Source organism: Hydra vulgaris, chromosome 01 (genome assembly GCF_038396675.1).
Source record: "Hydra vulgaris chromosome 01, alternate assembly HydraT2T_AEP".
NCBI lineage: Eukaryota > Metazoa > Cnidaria > Hydrozoa > Anthoathecata > Hydridae > Hydra > Hydra vulgaris.
The window spans coordinates 53,792,370-53,813,161 of NC_088920.1; the positions used below are offsets into that span (position 1 = coordinate 53,792,370).

The window sequence follows — 20,792 nt, forward strand, 5'->3', positions numbered from 1 at the left end:
CTCGATCACCAGTTGTCAAACGGGTAGCCGAATTTACGTGGTAGCCAAGCGTGGCATTTTTGGTGCCATTAAGTTTACAACAACGCTTCTTTCGATTTTTTTACTCTTTTTATGTTTATTTATTTGATTTTCATTTATTTCATATTCTTTTTATTTGTTTTCTTCTACATGACATGCATACAAAAAAATGCAGTGTACATGATAGCTAGAATTTATATCGAACAGAAATAATGTAGTCGAGTAAAGTCACTGTAAATGCTAGTTTTATCACCAAACATGGCTTTAATAACATTCGACAATAGTTATTTCTCCATCTTTAGTCATTTATCAATGTTTTTTCTCCCATTGTTAAAACAAACTAATTACCCAGGGTGTCAAGAACAATTTCGAAAAATGAATTTCGGAATAGTTTCGAATATATTAAAAAGGCCTAATGTCACAAGAAAATAGTGTTGCAAATGAATTTCATGAATAGTGTCGAAAGCAAAAAAATAATAGTCTCGCAAATACTAAAAGGAAGAGTCTCACAATTAGTAAAAATGGAATAGTGTCGAATACATAAAAAGGTATAGTGTCGCAAATAGTAAAAGGAATAATGTCGCAAATAATAAAATCGGAATGGTGCCGAAAACGAAAAAAAGGAATAATGTTGAAAGTAATTAAAGGAATAGTGTCGCAAAAAGTAAAATTAGAGCATTGTCGAAATCGTAAATATTTTATAGTGTCGTAAATAGTAAAAAGAATAATGTCGCAAATAGTAAAATCGGAATAGTGTCGCAAATAGTAAAATTGCAATAGTGTCGCAAATAGTAAAATTGGAATAGTGTCGCAAATAGTAAAATTGGAATAGTGTCACAAATAGTAAAAACAGAATAGTGTCGCATATAGTAAAAACGGAATAGTGTCACAAATAGTAAAAACGCAATAGTGTCGCAAATAGTAAAATCGGAATAGTGTCGCAAATAGTAAAATCGGTATTGTAGTCAGGGAGAATTAGCAAAAAATAGGGTCAAACCCAAAATAGTATAAAACTGATATTTGGCAGAGAGAAAGTGCACAGTCTTTGGGTGAGCCTAAAGTATAAATAGTTCTCTTCATCGCTAAGAACAATGTGTCCCAAAAAAAAAACCAGTTAATTGCGCTACAGTAATATCACTTTTGGGGCAAATTTAGGGGCAAAAAAGGGTCAATTATAAATTATAAGCAATTAGTTGAAAAATTATTCACGTTTAAAAGTGTAAAAGTTCCATTCGAGATTTTTGCTGCAACAAACGTTTTGTCATGATGTTGTCAAAATGTTGTCAAGATCTAGTTTGATATATATATATATATATGTATATATATATATATATATATTATTGAAAACATTTAATACGAATGTATATTTATTTTCATTTCATTTTTATTACATCTATTGTTTCCAAAAAAGGTAACTTTGATCAGGCGGCTGAAAGGGTCAAGCCGCCGAGAAGCTATTGAGACACGTTGTTCTTAGTGAGGAAGGGAACTATTTATACTTTCCGAATCGCACAGTAATGTTTATCCACTATATACTCTACTAAATCTTTTTAAACAATTAAAAAAAAAAAAAAATTTGTTTAAAAAGATTTAGTAGAGTGATAATTGAGCCCCTGAGATGCATAGTGAGTGATAATTGAGCCCCTGAGTGCATCTAGTTTTGAGAAGTCTGACTAATATATATATAATAATATCACTATGGCTGTGAACAAAAATGGCTGTTTAGTGAGGAGCATAACAAAAAACAGTTCCAGCATCATTATCGATATCATTAGACTTAAACCACTCTGCCATGTAATAGAATAAACAAAATGCTAACCATTGGTGGCAATAACTCAAAATATTGAAAAAAGTGACTTAAACCACTATGTATCTCATGGGCTCAATTAGAAGTGATAGTTTAGTAGAATGATAATTAGAGGCGAAATCGGGATTTCAATAAATCTTTATATACATCACTGGAAGAAATATATGTGATATTGAATACGGACTGAAGAAAAAAAGTTTAAAGTTATTTCTTATTCTTTTATTTCTTCAAAGCCTTGAGAAATGGGTAATTTAGCGTCGAACCGACCTTTACAACGAATATATTGAGATAACAGAACTCAAAGTTTAAAACTATTTAGTTGTAAAACATTTGTTGTTTTTAAAACAGTTTTTTAATTTCTATTTTTTTACTAAATAGAAAAATATTATAATGTTAATACAATTAATTTAAAAAGCAATTATTTATTTATTGGGAAGATAAAAGGTAATTAAAATTATTCGGGTTTTTGGCTTTTTAGAAAAATATAAATTCTCATTCTATATGAGGCATAGGCACAAATGATGACAAGTTACATTAACTTTTAGAATTTCCAGAACCAACTTATCGTCCATAAATTTTCCCAAATAATAATATTTTTCTTAAGCCTTCTTTTTTAAAAGACTTGAGCAAATGGGCCACAGCAACGTGACGCCAAGAGGCCATGCCCCCCCCTCTCCTCCTTTAAGTTTTTGATAACTTTTTAATGTTTGTTTAAATGGAGTAGTTTTAAGTATTACTTTTTTTGTTAGTCTATGGTACTTTTTATTGGTCCTTCACCTCCCCTCCTCTACTAAAATGTCACGCACATGTATTACCAAAGGAAAAATTCGTGGTAATAACTTGTTTATGGTAGTGTGAAACTTTTTTCCACTTTCAAAAAAAAAAAAAAAAAGTACTAAAAACATTTTCTTTTAAATTGAATGCACTTCAAGGACGGATCCAGACCATGTAGAAAGGGAGGTGGGTCATTTTTAGATATTTTAGATTTCTTGGATCCAGACTTGCTGAAGTGATGCTAGTCTTCGCATCCTCATAAGTTTGCTTTAAAAACTCATTGCTGGTAGCAAACTATTGTTATGATTATGCAAATCTGGAGTAAAAGTTAATAATATTGAACATTAGTTTTGTTGGCGCACAAAATGTGTCTGCTTTTTACTTTCTTTGTATCGCAAAATTTTACAAAATCTAAAATAGAAAAACTGTAAATTCAAATTTCTGAAAAAAGATAGCAGCTAAACAAAAATGTAAAATAAAACTGCATTAGAATCCCTTTAAGTTGGACTCTCAAGGGTAATAAATAAATAATCCAACGTATATATGTCTCAATTAAGTGAAGCTCTCGGTATGTCGTATTTTTAGAAAATGTCCGACTTATCCAGATAAGTAACTTAAAAAGTATCAATAGGATATCAACAATATTATCAACGAAATAAGAAACTTACCGATAATCAAAAAAGTCCATTAAAATCTTTAGTTTGATGAATTATATTTGATTCAACACTTATTTAATTTTCGAACGTTCTAAATTTTGAATTTTAATTAATGTTTTTGACTTTCTTAAAATTTTATTATTGTAATATGTGCACTTACATGCAGTTCAAAATAAAAGTCCTAGTTAAGCGAAGTTTTTTGCCGAAGGGACCTAAAAAAACAGTACGAGTTAGCAAACGGTCCGACTTAACCAGGGTACGAATTAAGCGGATGATTTTATACTAAGTTAATTTAGAAAGTTCAAGGGGATTTGAAAATCCGTCCGATTTAGTAAAAGTCTGATTCTCTATCGTCAAAATTTATGGGATTTTACAGTATTCATTTGCAAATAATGATGTAACATAACTCGGATAGGATTTTATAATTTCCTCAGCATGCGATATGATGGGTTTACCGTCCAACTTAAATAACTTACTCAGAAAGCAAAGTAGTGAGTTCAATATCAAACAGGTCGCTTTCTGAAGATTCGTATGATTTTATTTTTATCTGTTATCAGATAAAACGTCGTTTATTTTTACAAATATGTTTTACAAATATGTTCCCTGTTTGAGAAACACGTAAAACTTAAGGAACTTTCGAGGTTTAAACAAATTTTACGATATTATTAGATTTAAGAAACTTATATTTCTCCTTTATTCATTCCTATTATAATTACGCTAACATAGCATGGTACCAATAAAAATAAATCAAAAAAACTTTTTAATATATAAAAACATGTACTCAGAATTATATCCAACGAAAGCCGCTATACAACATCCCAACCTTTAATTATTAGTTAAACATACTCAATATCTATCAAATAAATATTTATCATCTCCTGATTTTTATTTTCAAAAATAAAAGTATTATTTCAAAATTTTTTAACGCTTTATTCAAAATAAACAAATTTTTTTTAACCCGCTATTCAAAATAAATTCAATTTTAATAAGAGGACCAAAGGCATGGAATAAAATACTTATAACTGAACTTAAAACTCTAACAACCCTTAGCGAGTATAAGGCAAAACTTAGAAGACAGCTATTGCTAAAGAATGACATAGCACAAAACTATTTCTGAAAAAGCATTATACCCTTACGATTGATCTATCACATCAATAATATTAATTTACATACATTATTTTGAAAAGGATTAAGCTAAATGATCTTAGTAACTTTTTAAGTTTATTTATGTCTTTGTTTGATATATTTTGTTATTCTTTTTATTTTTGGTCATTAGATTTTTGTTTTGTGTTCTGAAGTTTAACGTATTAAAAAAAAAGTTAAATTTATGATTTTTCAATAAGTAAAAATTGTTTTTTAGAAGAATATGTATATACCCAATAGCGCTTGTTGCTATTTTTTTAATAATAGATGTTTTATTTATTATTTTACCACTTTTTTTACATTTGTTTATTTTATAAAGTAAACGGAATTTCTTATTTTCAAATTAAACTTTATATTTACGGAATTTATCAAGGGGTTTTGCGATAAGACATACTAGTCTTCTTTTCGCCCCTGCTATCTATCTTTCTTGTTAGTAAAATACGGAATGTATATATTAGGGTGGAGTGAATTTTAGTTTTTTTTACAATTCGTTTAGCCTGGGTGCGCAAAAGTTGTCTATTCATTTCAGAAATACTCTGGAAAAATATCAATGCTCTAGGAAATTATCTTGAGGTGCCTCAAGACCTTTAAAATTTTAATGGGTCCCTAATATTATGTAAAAAAATTTTTCAAAAGTATGTCATGTTGGGTCTCAAAAGAAGCAAAATTTTATAAAAATTTCAAAAATAACAATTATTTTATGAAAAAATTATCATTTAAGATTTTTTTGAAATTATAATTAAAAAAAATAAACTTTTTTCATTTTTAGTTTAAAAGGTCATTTTTTCTGCAATAAACTATAAAATAACAATTTTTTTTTTGAATAATTGTTATTTTTTAAATTTTTATAAAATTTTGCTTCTTTTGAGAAAATTTTAGAGGTCTTGAGGAACCTCAAGATAATTTCTTAGAGCATTGATATTTTTCCAGAGTATTTCTGAAATGAATAGACAACTTTTGCACACCCAGGCTAAATGAATTGTAAAAAAAACTAAAATTCACTCCACCCTAGTATATATTTACACAGCAAAAAAAAAAAAAAAATTTTAAATACAATTTTTTTTAGTTTTAATGTGTTCGCATGGAAACAATTCGGGGTTAATAATATTTTCAGGGTTCAAGCACACAACACAGACTGGTCTCTGACTGGAAATTTGATCGTCATTAATATCCTCAATTTCATCTTCTGGCTCGTCAAACTCTTCATTGTCAGATTCTCTTTCAGTTATAACTGTTGTAAAAAGTGAACCATAACAAAAATATCTCTCGGCAGACCATTCCCCGCTTAAGACTTTTAATTTGCATTGTTTGATTTTTTCTATCAGTGTATCGGGCTTTCGTTTACTTTTTGGTTGCCAATTAGCCAAATGATATTTAATATCATCTTCAGTGTGCTCAATAATATGCTTTTGGAATAATAAATGAAATTTCCAAAATTCTGGATGAGCTGAATTGAAATTGTTCTTCAGTCTTGAATGTATTTGCTCTGCATTATTGTTAGTTTTGTGGTCAAGACCAAAGGCACTGAATGTCTCAGTTCTAACTTTTCCAATCCAAAAAGAATCTATGTACTTTTTAAACTTTAGAAGGTTTATCTTTGTCTGTCCGGAAAATTGATTTAATAAAAGATAAAGGCAATTCCACACTTCTTGAATTTTTGCTGCTGGCAGCATGCACAATTATAGTGATTTTTTTTGCCATCCCCTAACATCTGGATTGTCCCTGTATTCATTTGCCAAATGAAGTTTCCTTATTTTTTTGATGATTACTTGTTCAAAGTAGAATCGACAGCCATGAACGTTTGATTCTAGCTAAGTTGTGCGTAATGCATTTAGAAGACCTCGTTCGAAATCACTCATTAAGTTGTCAGGTTTGAATTCGCAAGTTTGTTCAATGAGCTGCTTTAGTTTTCGGAATACAGCCAGATAAAGCAACTGCCTTTCTGATGTCATCAGGGCCCCAAGCACTGGTAAAGACACTCCATATCACTTTGATTTTGGGTTAGATGGAATAGTTTTTTTCAACGTTTTGATAAAGTTGCTTCAAAGTTCAGAATTTCGTTCGAGCTCATTGTCATAGATTTTGCGCAACGTTTCTGTTGTTTCAGCTTTTTGCTTCATTTCTGTTTCCGCATTCGAAAGAATTTCTTTTATTGGATTTGCACATCAAAACAGTGTTCAACAATTGGATAAAAAGAATTATTATGAATGAAACCACGACCAGCACACTTAAAAACTGAATGTGTAGCATATCTGCATCTAACAATTGTTTTTTAATTGTGCGATTTTTCTTTTGTGTAGGCTCTGTTGGCGGCCGAATACTATCAACTGTTATTCCGTGCACTTTCAGTAAAGTTCATTGTTATTTGAAACTTTTGTTGAAAAACTCTCATGCGTGAAACTAAAGAAATTTAACTAACTTAAAAGAACATTTCAATTTATCATAGTTTAATTAACAATTAAAAATTAATACGCAAACATTAACCGCAAACTTATGGTTAATGTTTGCTTGTTATGTTTGCGTGTTATGTTTGCGTGTTTGTGGTTAATGTTATCAGGCCTTCTTATGGTGTAAAAGAGGTGATTGAAATTACAGCCAAAATTAATAAAAAAATACTATCGAGTCAATGGTCTCGAAACCGGGAGGACCGGGTGGGCCAGAGTCCCCCGAGAAAAAAATGATGGCGCCCTTTTTAGTTGTGCCTTTAAAAAATTATTGCCCCTGAAAAAAAAAATTTTTTTTTAAATTGTTAGAAAAAATTGTTAAAAATATATCTATTTAAAAAAATATATATATATATATTTTTGTATTAACTTTTTTTTCGGTCTTCTTGTCTTGGTTAAATTTTTTAACGATTAACAAGATATTTACCGATAAGAACCGTTGTTTTGATAGCGCCAAAAAGTCGATTATCTGAAAAAACCACACATGCACACAAAAGTAAAAATTATTCGATTCGAAATACGTTTATTTTCGAAAACGGAAATAATCTATTTAAAAATTGCGCTGTTTCAAATTTGAACAAAAACGAGAAGTTTTTAAACGTAAGTTTTTGAAACGCTTTACATTATTATTTTAGAGATTATAATTGATATTTTGGACGAGGTTAATTTCCATTCCACTCGGTCTCTCGTTTTGGCAACATGACTATAACAATATATTCCAAAATTGGTACATATGTTAATATGCCTGAAAGTAATTTATATTTCAAAAGATTATGTTGTTCTATTTTTTTATCAGAGTCCTTCCAAAATTGGCTAAAAATAAGAAATTTCTTAATGATGGAAATTATTATTTATAAATCAAGATTGTTTTGCTGAATTGAATAATCAAATTTAAATTAGTTATTCTTAGGTAATATAAAATTCCTATATATATATAAATATTAAAGCAAAAAATTTCTAATAATGATTTTATTCTTTATATATGTTATAATTATATAATAGAAGTATTTATTATATTATAAATTGACTAAGTTTTATTTTTTAAATGTCACTGTTAAAAAAAAGGTAACTACTTTATGCTATCATGCCTAGCATTTAGACTATATAATGGTAGCCAAAGGCCAAGCAATCTATATTAAAAAAATATATACTTTGATAGATTATGTATATATCTATTTACATAATCAAAATATTAAATATTATTTATATGGTTTATTTTTTTATGATTACTGATACGTTTTTATGATTACGTATTTTTATGATTACTGATAACTTATCTAAAACCCTTCAACAGACACGTATGTCTGCTTCTGAAGGAAGGGACATTGCAATGTTGACTGTCAAAACACTCATGGATATGCGAAATGAGGAGTGGTTCAATTTGTAGGTGCAAAAAATTCAGAAGCATGATAATGATTTCCTGACCTCGAGGAACCCAAGCTTCCGAGAAAAAGGAAGATACCAGCACGGTATGAGGAGGGTTGTAGTACCACATATCATTATTTTGAGACAGCCATTCAGTACTATCGTCCCACATACTACAACGTAATTGATATTTCTGTTGACACTATCAAATATCGTTTTGATCGAGCAGGACAGAAACAACTTGAAAAGCTGGAGAAACTTTTGCTTTCTGAAGATGTCACAGATACCATAGCTTGGATAAAGAAGACATACTCAGATATTGACACGGACTTACTAGATGTGCAACTTGGGCTATACAGAACAATGTGTGATGAAATTCCAAGGTATGTCGAGATGTTGTCTCACATCTCACACAGTTTTTCTCTTCTCAATTATCTATCTCTAAAGTTGTCAAATTGCTCAAGCTGATTCTAGTTACTCCAGCAACAAATGCTGTTAGTGAACGAACATTTTCAACAATGAGAAGAATTAAAACTTTTCTGAGAACGACGATGAAACAGCAGAGGCTGAATAATTTGGCAGGGTTACACATCTATTCAAACTGTGCAAACCAACTTGATCCAGAAAAAGTGATAACAGAATTCTGTAGGGATCATCCTTATAGATTTATTCGGATTTTAGTGTCTTTATTTTGAACTTGAACTATAGTACTACATGTGCATACAGTTTTATGTACCTACAATCTAAACTATTTATACTATTATAAATTATTTCTGGTTATTATCAGCCTTTTGTATTCTCATTTTATATAGAATCTATGTACTATAGTATATATTCTCTATTCAACAAATACAAAATAATAATATGTAATTTTAATATGTATAACTCCAAAGAAACATATAAAACAACATTTATTTTTTGGGGTACACCAAAGGAATGCGCCCTTTTCAGTATGCCCCCACCCTCAGTTTATAAAAGCTTCCCAGGCCCCTGTGAGTTATTGTTATTACCCACCTTCAGGCATAATTGAGTAACTTAATTTTTTTTTAAATACGGATGTTATAAGAAAAAGTTTTCAATAAAAGAAATTAAATTACTTAATTGGTTATATAAACTTAGATTGTTTTAAATATCACACAAATATGAATATAATTAAATTTTTAATGACTTGTTTGAAAATGGAGCGATTTTTTAATTAACCCAGAGGGGTAACTGCAACAGCTGCCTCATTAATAGATAATATTATTACAACTGGTATATCTAACAAACTACTAAAAAAAAAGAATAATTAAAAGTGAGACATCGGATCGTTTTCTAATTTTTTTCTTTATAAATGTGGGGCTCAGCGGAAAGTGATTTGATCCACAATTACTTCATTTTTAGTAAGAGTCTTTAAGGAGGTAGTAGTAACAATATCGAAAAAAGCTAAACTGAATAATCTCAAAATAGGAATTTCCGGAATAATATCGAAATAGAGAATAATATCGATGTTGTAATAAAAAAAGGATATGCTATAGGTATAGGTCTTGCGTTTTTTTTCAATATATTGATTCCCAATACTCAAATCTGCAACAAATCTTGCGGGTTGGTACTGACAAAACTAACCAACGTCGGTCATTATCAACTTTGCAGACTTTAAAAAAATTATGTCAATTGTTATTGCTTCAGTTTCTTCTTTAATAAAAATTTATGTTTCATGAAAATTTTACTATGTACTCCAAATATTTCAAGGTATATACTGGTTTAAAAAGAAAGTTTCAGGATTATGAGTATTTGCGTGCATGCTTTTTAAAAACATATATCTTTCCTATCCTAAACATTTTACTATTGTATTTAAATTTTGTCTTTCTGTAATACTTTTTTTGTCCAATTGCAATTGCAAATATTTGTTTGCATTACTGTTGCATTATTTGTTATATTATATAAAAATATTTTTTTTAAAGTGGATTATCCTAGTTAAAGTCGGACATTCAGGAAATACGACTTTTATCTTTTTTTGTTTGTTTTTTTACATGAATTCTATATAAAAACTTTTTATAGTAGTAGTTTTACGACTTCGTAGTTTTACGACTTTTATTTTTTATTATTTTGTATTACGGTATATATTAAGGGGCTTGGCAATAGAACAATTTGTCTTCATCTTGCCCCTGCTTTTTGTAGTTTCAAATGTTTACGGTATGATTAAATGTATACTAGGGTGTCCCAAAAAAAAAAAAAATTACCTCTCAAGCTTTTCCCATTCTCTAAGGTCTAAATGAGCTAAAATTACCACACAAAAATTTTTTGTCCCAATAAAAGTGATATCTGTAAAATTTCTTTTTTCAAAATAAATGCAATTTTTTGGACGAAAATCATGTGTTTTAGAAATTCTTTTGAAAATACATTTCCAGTTTAAAAAATTAATTTCCAGTTTAAAAAAATTAATATTTTTGAGTTGTTTCTTTGTCAGGTCCTTCTTCAGCTTTTTTATGTTGTCTCTGGCAACCAGCATGAGGTTCTGTTTCATGTTGTCCAACCTGTAGCCTCCAACAAAGTCCTGGATTAGTCGGATATTCCTTTTAGCGCAGTCATTGACACATTTAATAGACTTTAAAAACCTTTTAAATACATCAAATGTCTGACTGGCATCTCCGCTGATCCACTTCTCCACCTCTTCAAAAGGGATCTCACATACCTTTAACAAAATCCAGCTCTGGGAACCCACCAGCTCAGTAAGCTCTGTTGATCTGCTAATAACCGAAAGCTTTGGTTTCCCTATATGAAACTGGTCAGGGATATTACACTTAACCAACTTCTCAAACATTTTCTTCTTCACCTCGTCATCGATATCATCGTCAGCTAGAGACAGAATTACTAACTGTTCTGTTAAATAACAAGCACGTTGCTGCATGCTGGAATGAATGGCCTGTCCAAGTTTTGGGTAGTGGTCCTTTATGTCAAACAATGGCTTAAAGACAGCCAAGTCATTTGAAGTCGACTTATCCACCATACAGGATTTTAAGAACCAGGGCCCATAACAGACAGAAACAAAGAATGCCGCTGTCTTTACCATCTTCTTCTCTTCCTCATTCATCTCCTGAGCTACCTTCTTATTCATCCTCAGGCTCAGCAGGTATAAAGCATCTGCCATGAACCTTTAGAATAAATTATTATTATTATTATTAAATATGTACGAAAAACTTAAAAATGTACTGTCCCCTAAACACAAAAATTATTGATAATATACTGTAAATTATTGATATTGATACTATACCTGGCTTAATGGCAGGCTCCAGGTTGATAAAAATGAAATCGTGGCACATCTCCTCCCAAATAGAAGACAACTAGCTCACAAAGTTTCTTGTAGCCCCTCCTGTTAATTGTCTCTATGGTCAGTGCCCTCTTGCCAAACTCCAGGGTCTCCCTTACAATGTTGTACAAGGATGATCAGACCTGCAGCTCATTCCAATCAAATCTAATAATCTCCTCCATCTTGTCTACCTCCTCCTTGATGTCTGACCAGGTTTTCTGCAGTCTTATGTAGAGTGCTCTCCTTGGCACCTTTTTTTTTTCACCATTAAGTGCCTCCATAAAATGAGACCCTTTCTGGTGAAATGTAATGATGTAACACTGATTGCAATCCTTTCAACAGGAACAGTAATGTCCAGGTTCTCCTCCATCTCTTTGATCTGTTTGCTGTCATAGTGCAGAACAAGCCTCTTTCCCTTCAAGTTTTCCATTATATCTTGTCTTATCTGGTCTCCTAGTAATTAAAATAACTTTATCACCGATATAATTTAACCTTATTTATCCTAGTTTTACTTGATCTTCATTATTTTCAATAACTTTATATCCTAATATTTATTTTTACCTAGATCTTCAATCTTCTTGAATCTTTTTCAATGAATGGAGCTTCTGGATATGGGCACATCCTCAAGATTTATGCCTGCTTTATTGCAGATTGCTGCAATGATTGCAGTTTGAGGTCGAATCCCGACCATGTATCGAGCAGATACTTCAGAAGTACAATCCACCAGATCCTCAGAACTAATACTTATCATTATCTACATAATAAACATTACAATATTTCTAATCTAATTGAATTCAGTTTGATTAAGTTTACTCAAAATTAGTACAACGAACTTTACATTTTAATACAATCTTTTATTTATCTTGCTTTTTACTATAGAATCAGAGTTTTGGAGTAATTCATCGACAGAATCTTCATCTGTGGAAGTTACAGCTTCTGACTCGGATGCAGAAGAACCAGCATCAGATTCAAAAGAAGCCTCAAGTTCACTTAAAACTAGTTTCCTTCTTTTTTTTCCTTTTTTCCTGTAATACACCTGTAATATTCATATTCTTCATTCTCTGCCACCGATCCTGTCTGTTTTTCTATCTTCTGAATGTCCTCTGCCTTAGAATTCTGGGAACGAAGTCGATCTGATTGGATCTTCTCCTCAAATTTCCCTACAGATATGTTGAGGAGTTTGCTGCTCTCCTTAACGAACTCTTCCTGTATCTTAGTTAATCTACCAATGCTCGAATCCCAGTTTAGATCTCTCAGTTGGATTAGTTTGCAATACCTAATGTGGAGCTTCAAAATCTTATCTCTGATTATACATAAAAGAAGTTTATTAATTACATAATTGGTTATTTTTTATTTATTTATATTGGTAATTAATTATTTATTTGTTTGTTTTTGATTTACTTATTTGTTTATTTACATAGTTAAAAATTACTTTATTTCCTACCTGACAGCAGCTCCAGAAATAAGAAGTTCGCCAAAACCAGCCTTGTTCCACACATCCATTACAAGAGAAGTAACACATTTATGGTTGGGATCTTTACAGGATCCACCCTTGCAGATAAGATCTTTGCCTGGAAAACGTTGAGGAAAAGCTACAATAGGTTTTGTAGATTTAAACTTTAAAGTCTTGAAAGATTTGATTAACTGTTTTTATCTGAGCACATTTCCAATGCTGGGAAGCTGGTTCGAGGGCAGCTGGTTGGTAGGATACTTGAGAAGAAACAGTAGCCTTCTGGGATTAGTCTGAATCTTCCTCTTTTCTCTTTTATTCTTGTCTTTCTTACAATGACGGTCCATTTTAGAAACTACTATTAAATACTAAATCATATAACATACTTTAGTTTATCTATTCATTCAATCATTCATTAAACAATCATATTATTCATTGAATCTTTTTTTTAATTTTTAGCTATGTGTAAAATGCATTATGTAGCATAACAATAAAAGTAAACATGTATTTAGTACAAATCTCAAAAACGCGTGATATGATCAAATCGAGCATAGTTAAATTTACCTTTTTAATTGACCACAGACGACTTAAATTGGCATTTTATCGCGCTAATAATATTGTTAAACTATCATAACTAAGTTTATTAAAAACAAAATATAACATCAGAAAAATTTCATTACAAACTTATAAAACATCGACATAATGGACATTTATTTTCAAAAAATCGTATTTTTAAAATTTTACAGATATCGTTTTTTGACAACGGTTTTTTTTTCCTTTATTTTTAGCCTCAGGGGACATCAAAGAATGGGAAAAACTTGAGAGGTATCCTCAAAAAAAAAAAAAGTGTGTTTCTGGGACACCCTAATGTATACGGCAAAAAAAAAAAAAAGAAATAAAAAAAATAAAAAAGTACATGTTAGTTTTGAAAAAACTAGAAAAGGAAAACCTGCCTAAATAATTTTGAAACTGGAAACTATATTATTGTATGATACACTTAAGGTGGTACTAGCCCATAAAAATTAAAACAGTCAATTTATTTAATTTTGATGCAATTTTTTTTTTAAACTATGTGCATTAAAAAATTATTTAGAGTAAATATAATAAAAAGTATTAGTATACTCGAAAACATGCTGAGTCAGCAAAAAATATACAATTTTAACTACATTTTTAAACAAGGATTTCTCATGAAATAGTCAGTGTGTGAAGCTAAAATTTTGCAAAAAGGTTAACAACATGTTGATTGAGGGATTTGACCAGAATCACCATCAGAACTTTTACAGAATCAAAATGGCTGCACTTTAAAAAATAATTTTTTATTTTTATGTAAAATTTGTGCTGCTAATGTTAATATCTCGACAACAGCTAACTATAAAAGTCTCTTTTTGGTCAAATCCCTTCACAGTAACCTGATGAACAATCTGTGAAAATTTAAGCCATAATCTCCAAGTAGTTCAAAAGATATTCTTGTTCAAAGTTTAAAAATCTGTTAACAGAGAAAACGCAAGAAAACAAAATAAAACAACTTTAACAATATATATCTTTAAAAATTTCCAGACACATAGGAGTCATCCTTGCTAAATCCTTTTTTTATACCTCTCAATTTTTTCCTTCTTGATTTTGTCACTTCTTTTTCCTTCCTTTCCATATGAATGACACGATTTTTGTCTTTTTTAATTGCACCGAGAAGGAAATATTGTTGTTAAATGTTTCTAAGTTGCTTAAATGTTTCTTTATGGGAAACGTAACCTCCATTAAAAGATATAACTGCAGAGAAAACAGCTAACTCTAAAACATTTTTTGAAACAAAATGTGTTTTGGGGCATTTTTCCCAGATTATTTGATTAAAAGACTCATTAGGATTTTGGGTATAGCTGTGTAAACATTTTGACAAAAGATTGTCCGAACTAAGTTCCATAAATATTGGGTGTAATAGGTCTTTTATAGCAACTGGTAGGTTAAACTTGTTTTTATAAGTGCATTGTCCTGTAATCTTATCCCTTTGCCATTTGCACCAGCTAGTATTGGTTCTGGGACAAAATTGATGACGCGTAGCTGCATCACCTTCGCAGCAGTGCCATAAAATGCAAGTACAGCTTTTTTCATAGGGTAGAGTTTATCATTCTGACGAATAGCCATACCAAAGTAATTCTGCATTAAGTTAATACTTGCATCAGTTAGTCTTCCTTTACCTGAGAGAGTTTTACTGTCATTCAACTTTTCTTTTCTTTTTATTGCACGTAAATTCCGAAGTCTTGTTCCAAGTCTCTTTTGAACATGACCGAGACACTCTAGTTTTTCTGGTATCAACGTTTCTCCATAAGGTCTTGCTTCCCTTACTTTGCTGTATGCTTTAGTGTCCCCATCTCCTATGTAATGACTGTACCTTAAGTTAAACTTACTTAATGAAGAACAAAAAATTGAAATAGCACCAGCAGACTCATAGCACCAGATGATTCGTGATGATTAATTGCACACTTATGTCTTGTTTTCCATAGTTCATAACCAGCTGATCCTTTTTTTTTTGACCAAATCTCACAAGATTTACAAAATTTTGACATAGTGTAATAGTCTAAGACCTTTTTATTATCCTTTGAAATTGCAGATACCACGCCATTCAGGGATGAATAACCCCTTTTTTGCCATGTTCCATCAATAGAAATATGACAGTCAACAATATCATTGCTACACGCATTGATGTTAATCATTTGACGCACTTCATGAGCAGCTTTTTGGGTACTTTTTTCAGCAGATTTTTCATATGCACAATAAAGAGTCTTATTAATTTTTTTATAAGTAGTAAATGCAATAGAAAATGGCATATTCATCATTGTTGTAAATGTTTTAATTCCAGCATGACCTTTGCCTATCTCGCGAAAAGCCATAACTGTGCGATTTCATGTGCTTTCATGTGCTTTTTTTACAGTTTTACTTTTTTGTAAAGGTATATATTGAGGAGAAGTATAAGAAAATCTGCATGCTGAACAAACACTACATTTTATACATAATTTAAGTGAAAACCCTTTGTGTTCATTTTTATTATGTGTAAGCTTAACAGGTGAGCTACACTCAGAACAGCGTGAGAACTCCTCAAATAAATCTTTCATAATGCCAAAATGTATAAATATAAAAAAATTAAGGTCGTTAGATGTCTGTTTGTTTTTAGCTGAACTGCCAATACAATTAACTGCTTTGTTCAACTTTTTAGCACTTGTACTATTAGTACTACTAAACATATTTGAATAAGAAGCACTTTCAGGTGAAATGTTTTGTTGATCAGACATTTTATGTTGATTTCCATGAAAATAATTTCTTTTTATTCTTTTGCTATTTTTTTTATTTCCCATCTAAGAATAAAGCAGTAAAATGTGAAAAATAAATGCAATAAATTCAATAAAATAATCATAACAAGCTGTTATTGATATACCGTTTTAAATTCACTTCCTTCTCACTATACAATTCAATTTAATATTATTAATGGAATTAACGTATTTGCAAAGTTGATATAAAGCAAAGGAGATATATATGAAATGTAGAATAATAATAGAAATTAATTGTTTGATGAAATTTAAGTTAGCCCAAAAGTAAGCATTTTTTATTGTTGCTATGCGGTTGCTAAGGGCTTCTTTTTGAGATCATATTACCAAATTAACATTTTCTGTCACTAAATTACTTAAAAACATAGTAAAACTATACATTTTTGAAATCTACAATGATTCTATTTTTCAAATTTAGAAAAAAAAAATCTGAAAATTTTGAAATTTGTCGGGCTAGTACCACCTTAATGAAAGGTACATCTTGATGCTTCATTAATTATATACATATCTTTACTAACATCATCCGCTAAAGACGGGTTATTATCTGCATCACAATCACTTTTCATTAGAAAGTGTTCCAAATCTGAACTGTTTATTTTTGTCATGTTAATTGTGGGATAGGCAACTTTTCCACAATTCAAAATTTGTTTTTCTGTTAAAGTAAGTAGGGTTATAGGTAGCAGCAGAGCCAGCTTTAGTGGGTGGACTGGGTAACAGCACTGTATGGATGGGTTTTGGGGTTCGGTTCATTTTCTAAAGCAAACCACTTACTCAATGTATTGTTGGCAGCGATTATCCGGAAAATTTTTAAAATGTGGGTTAAAACACTTTTCCACTGAACCCCTCAAATATCAATTCAACACTACAGGAAAAACAGGTTGTTATCAAACGCTTTATACAAAAGATACATACGGTACAAATGTTTTATCATTTAAGGAAGATTTATTTGAAGTTTATGATAAAATCTTAACAAAATGTAGCTTGTATAAAACAAACAAATGTCTACAATAACCATGAGTAACAAGAGGTCTTAAAAAAATCCTCGAAAATTATTAAATACCTTAAAACAATAAAAATGTCTAACTATTTGAACATCAAAGGTAAAGGAAAGCGGGGCAAGATGGCGAACGTTTTGAAAGCCCTAAGTTATTGCAAAACTATCAGTTATGAAGCAGTAATGCTTTGTCAGTATGTTCATTTTATCATCAAGGATTCATTGCCTGCATGAATTTTTAGTTTAAAAGTAGAAAAACTTGAAATAAAAATTAAAATAAAAAGTTCATAAATATGTCACTGGTCACGTGACCGTGTCAAGATGACTTATTATGCAATTTCTGACTCCAATTTTATAAAAATTTGAAAATTACCAACTAATCTAACTAAAGATGCATAAAATAAACACGCGTCAAAAAAAAATGTTCTTAAAAAAGTTCTAATCAAAGGACACCATTTGTTATGAATAACCGAAAGCAAAGTATTTTTTTTGAAGCGAAAAAAGTAAACTTATGCGGATAAAATTGCATTAATAGTATTTAAAAAAACCATTGGACGTTTTAAAATACAAAGTGTAATAATTACACTATAAATATAGTGTAACAACTAGTAATGATTTTTTTGTTTGTTTTAAATAATAATAAAAATCAACCAAAAAGTAATAGTAGAAAATTATTTTAACACTTCAGTGCTTTGCCCTTACTCCACAGTGCTTTGCCCTTACTCCACAGCTAAATATTTTGTTAATAAAAAAAAAAAACATTTTCATAAAGTCTTTATATTTCGGGTTTGTTATCTTCTTGTTCAACGCACGATGAACCAAACTTTCACTTTCGTTATTAAATAAAACGATTTAAAAAAAAATTAATGAAAAATAATGTAAATTTACATAAATAATTAATACAGTCATTTGAAATAACAAAGAGGTTGAAATAAATTGATAATCTAACTACCTAGATGCTTCGAAATATTTCTAAAGAAGGTTTCAAAAGAATGAACGAATCTTCACATGTATCAGAATTAGGAGAATTTAACTATAACAAAAAGTTACCTGAGGAACCGAACAGTCTACATGTACGCTCGAGGTAAAATTTATTGGATTATTAATTAAAAAAAATTAAAGTTTTATTACTTTATTTAATGGAACAACGATGTTTTGTTTTTAAGGTTTTAAACTATCTTTCAGACAAATATAATGTTTGTTAAGTTTGTACTTTTGTGAAATATGGGTTTTGGAAATGTAATGATTGGAACTACCCGACCCATAAAGTTTTTAAAAATAATTTTGTACTGCCAAGTAATAATAAGTCTCCAAACCCATTTAAGTGCAGAGTAACAAATAACAGAGTAATGAGAATTATTATGTTGATGGTAGTGATGATGATAATATGATAGTAATGATGAAAATGATGAATTCAATTAAAATTTTCAATAATCCCAAAAATTATGGTTCATCACATTAATCTACAAGCTGCAAGCCTTTCTCTAGTCTTTTAGGAAAATAATCAATTGAGCCAAATCTTTTTTGCTTATGCATCAGAAAAACCTTGAGGTTTGTATTGATTCTCACAATAATATATTTAATAGCCATCAAGTCAAACACATTAATCAATTATGTAATAATATTATATAATAGATATATGTGTTTGACTTAATAACCTTAAAAATTTATGTAACAATTTTAATTATTGTAAAAAAAATTTTATAATTATTAAAATCATATCTAGACTTATTCAATTTTTGTTTGTTTTTGTTTTTAGAATTAAAATTACATTTTTAGTTTATGACATTTAGAATATATATCCATAAATAACCAAAACAATATTGAATTCATTGCTGTATTTCCTATTGTACTCACAACAAATCTTTAAATTTGGGTAGAGAATTGTAAACATTTTACTTATGGTCTTTCCTAAGTAGTTTTCCTAAGTAGTAAAATTGCCTTCCACTAAAAAAGTGAGATTCTTCTAAATAAAAAAGTATGTTTTTTTATTTTCTGACTTGAGTTATCTCTAACTATATATCTCTAACAAAAAAGATTTTAATAGTTAAGCGATATGCTTAACTGTTTAAATCTTTTTTGACTGTTTGTCTAAAGACTTTGGCTTAAAATTATATTATTTGATAAATACTAATTTATTGTGATAGTATCAAAATAGTTATACTGTTAAAGACATTCAATGTTAATGCAAGTAGTGTAAATCATATTGTTTCAATAAAAGATTTTTTATAGGGGTATATTTTTTAGTGTATAACTTTTTTTTTAATTAAGTTCCAAAGTTCTGAAGTAAATAGAATTCTTTTTTTTTAAATTCATTTTTGTTTTTTTTTCAATATTATTAATACTATTACTGGTTAAAAGATTTTAAATTACACATTGTTTTAAAAAAAAAAAAGGTTATAATTTGAGTAGTTTTTAAGGAAATATAAAATCCTTAAAATCTTCAACTGATATAGCAATAGATGAACCACAAAAACTGACTCACTCCAAAAACTATACAGACACTTTTTGTGATGTAGCAAGGTTGATTTAAACATAAAAAAATCTAAGAGTGAAAATTTTCTGTATTTAAATGTTCAAGTAAAGATGATTTGTTTTGGGAAAAAAAAAAAGTCAGATTTGTTATTTTTATAAAAATACCATAATACATTTAAATGTCAGATTAAGTTTACAGAGTTAAATTTTTAATATGTTCTTAAGTATCCTCCAAAGTTGACTTTTTGTATGCTCTTGAGTGTTCTTTTTAACAATCATCATAAATTTTAATCAGTTATAATTATTATGTTTAATAGTGTTAAGCTAAGTTCAACCTGATAGTGATGTAACTTTTAGGTTGCATTTAAAAAATAAACTTAAAAGTCAAATACCAAAACTAGAGTGTTTAAATGGAACATTTAATTTGTAAAGTTTTTAAACTCTTTATACATAAGGTTTCATTGTTCTCTAATTGTTGTTTTATTTTGTAATCATTTTGTTTTTAGTTAAGCCAATTTAATATTATGTAATGCGATAGAAGCCATTATTATATCTGGCAAAAAACCTTCGGCGATCATTGTTAAGTAAAAGGAGATTAGCAATTTTAAAGTCCAAATTAAGGTTGGAATTGAAGATGATTAGTTCAGAGGTGATAAATTTGGTGGCCTACAGACAATATAAATTTGTGTTGGTCAAAGAAGATTGTAGTAGCTGAAAAACTAAAAAAAAACCGGCTGTTTTCATAGCCACAAATTTAAATAAATTTTTAAAAACATATTTGCATTTAGGACTTTTAACAAAAACATTGTAATATATTTTAATATTTTATATAACTAAAATAAACATTTATAAATCTTTGAATAATAGTAACTGATTCGTTTGTTGTCTTAAAACAAACGATGACTTTATTAGTAATTTCTTAAGTCTTTAGTAGTATATTTCTGGGCTTATTTAAACACCAGAATTCTAAAATAATATTCACTTATCTTTCTATCGAACTTGCTTTATTTATTTTCATCATGCATATTTTGTGTTTCCATTATTGTGAAATTTGATATGT

At 29.4% G+C, this 20,792-nt stretch overlaps 1 protein-coding gene across 1 annotated transcript in view; it reads left to right on the plus strand.

Moving 5' to 3' along the window:
- The first annotated feature begins 18,091 nt into the window (after window positions 1-18,091).
- The window catches only part of LOC105847333 (uncharacterized), a 102,475-nt gene continuing 99,774 nt past the window's right edge, over window positions 18,092-20,792 (plus strand). Inside the window, exon 1 of the mRNA XM_065788602.1 lies at window positions 18,092-18,341. Within this exon, the coding sequence (XP_065644674.1) occupies window positions 18,214-18,341 (128 nt within the window). The 5' untranslated portion in view covers window positions 18,092-18,213. The remainder of the gene's footprint in view (window positions 18,342-20,792) is intronic.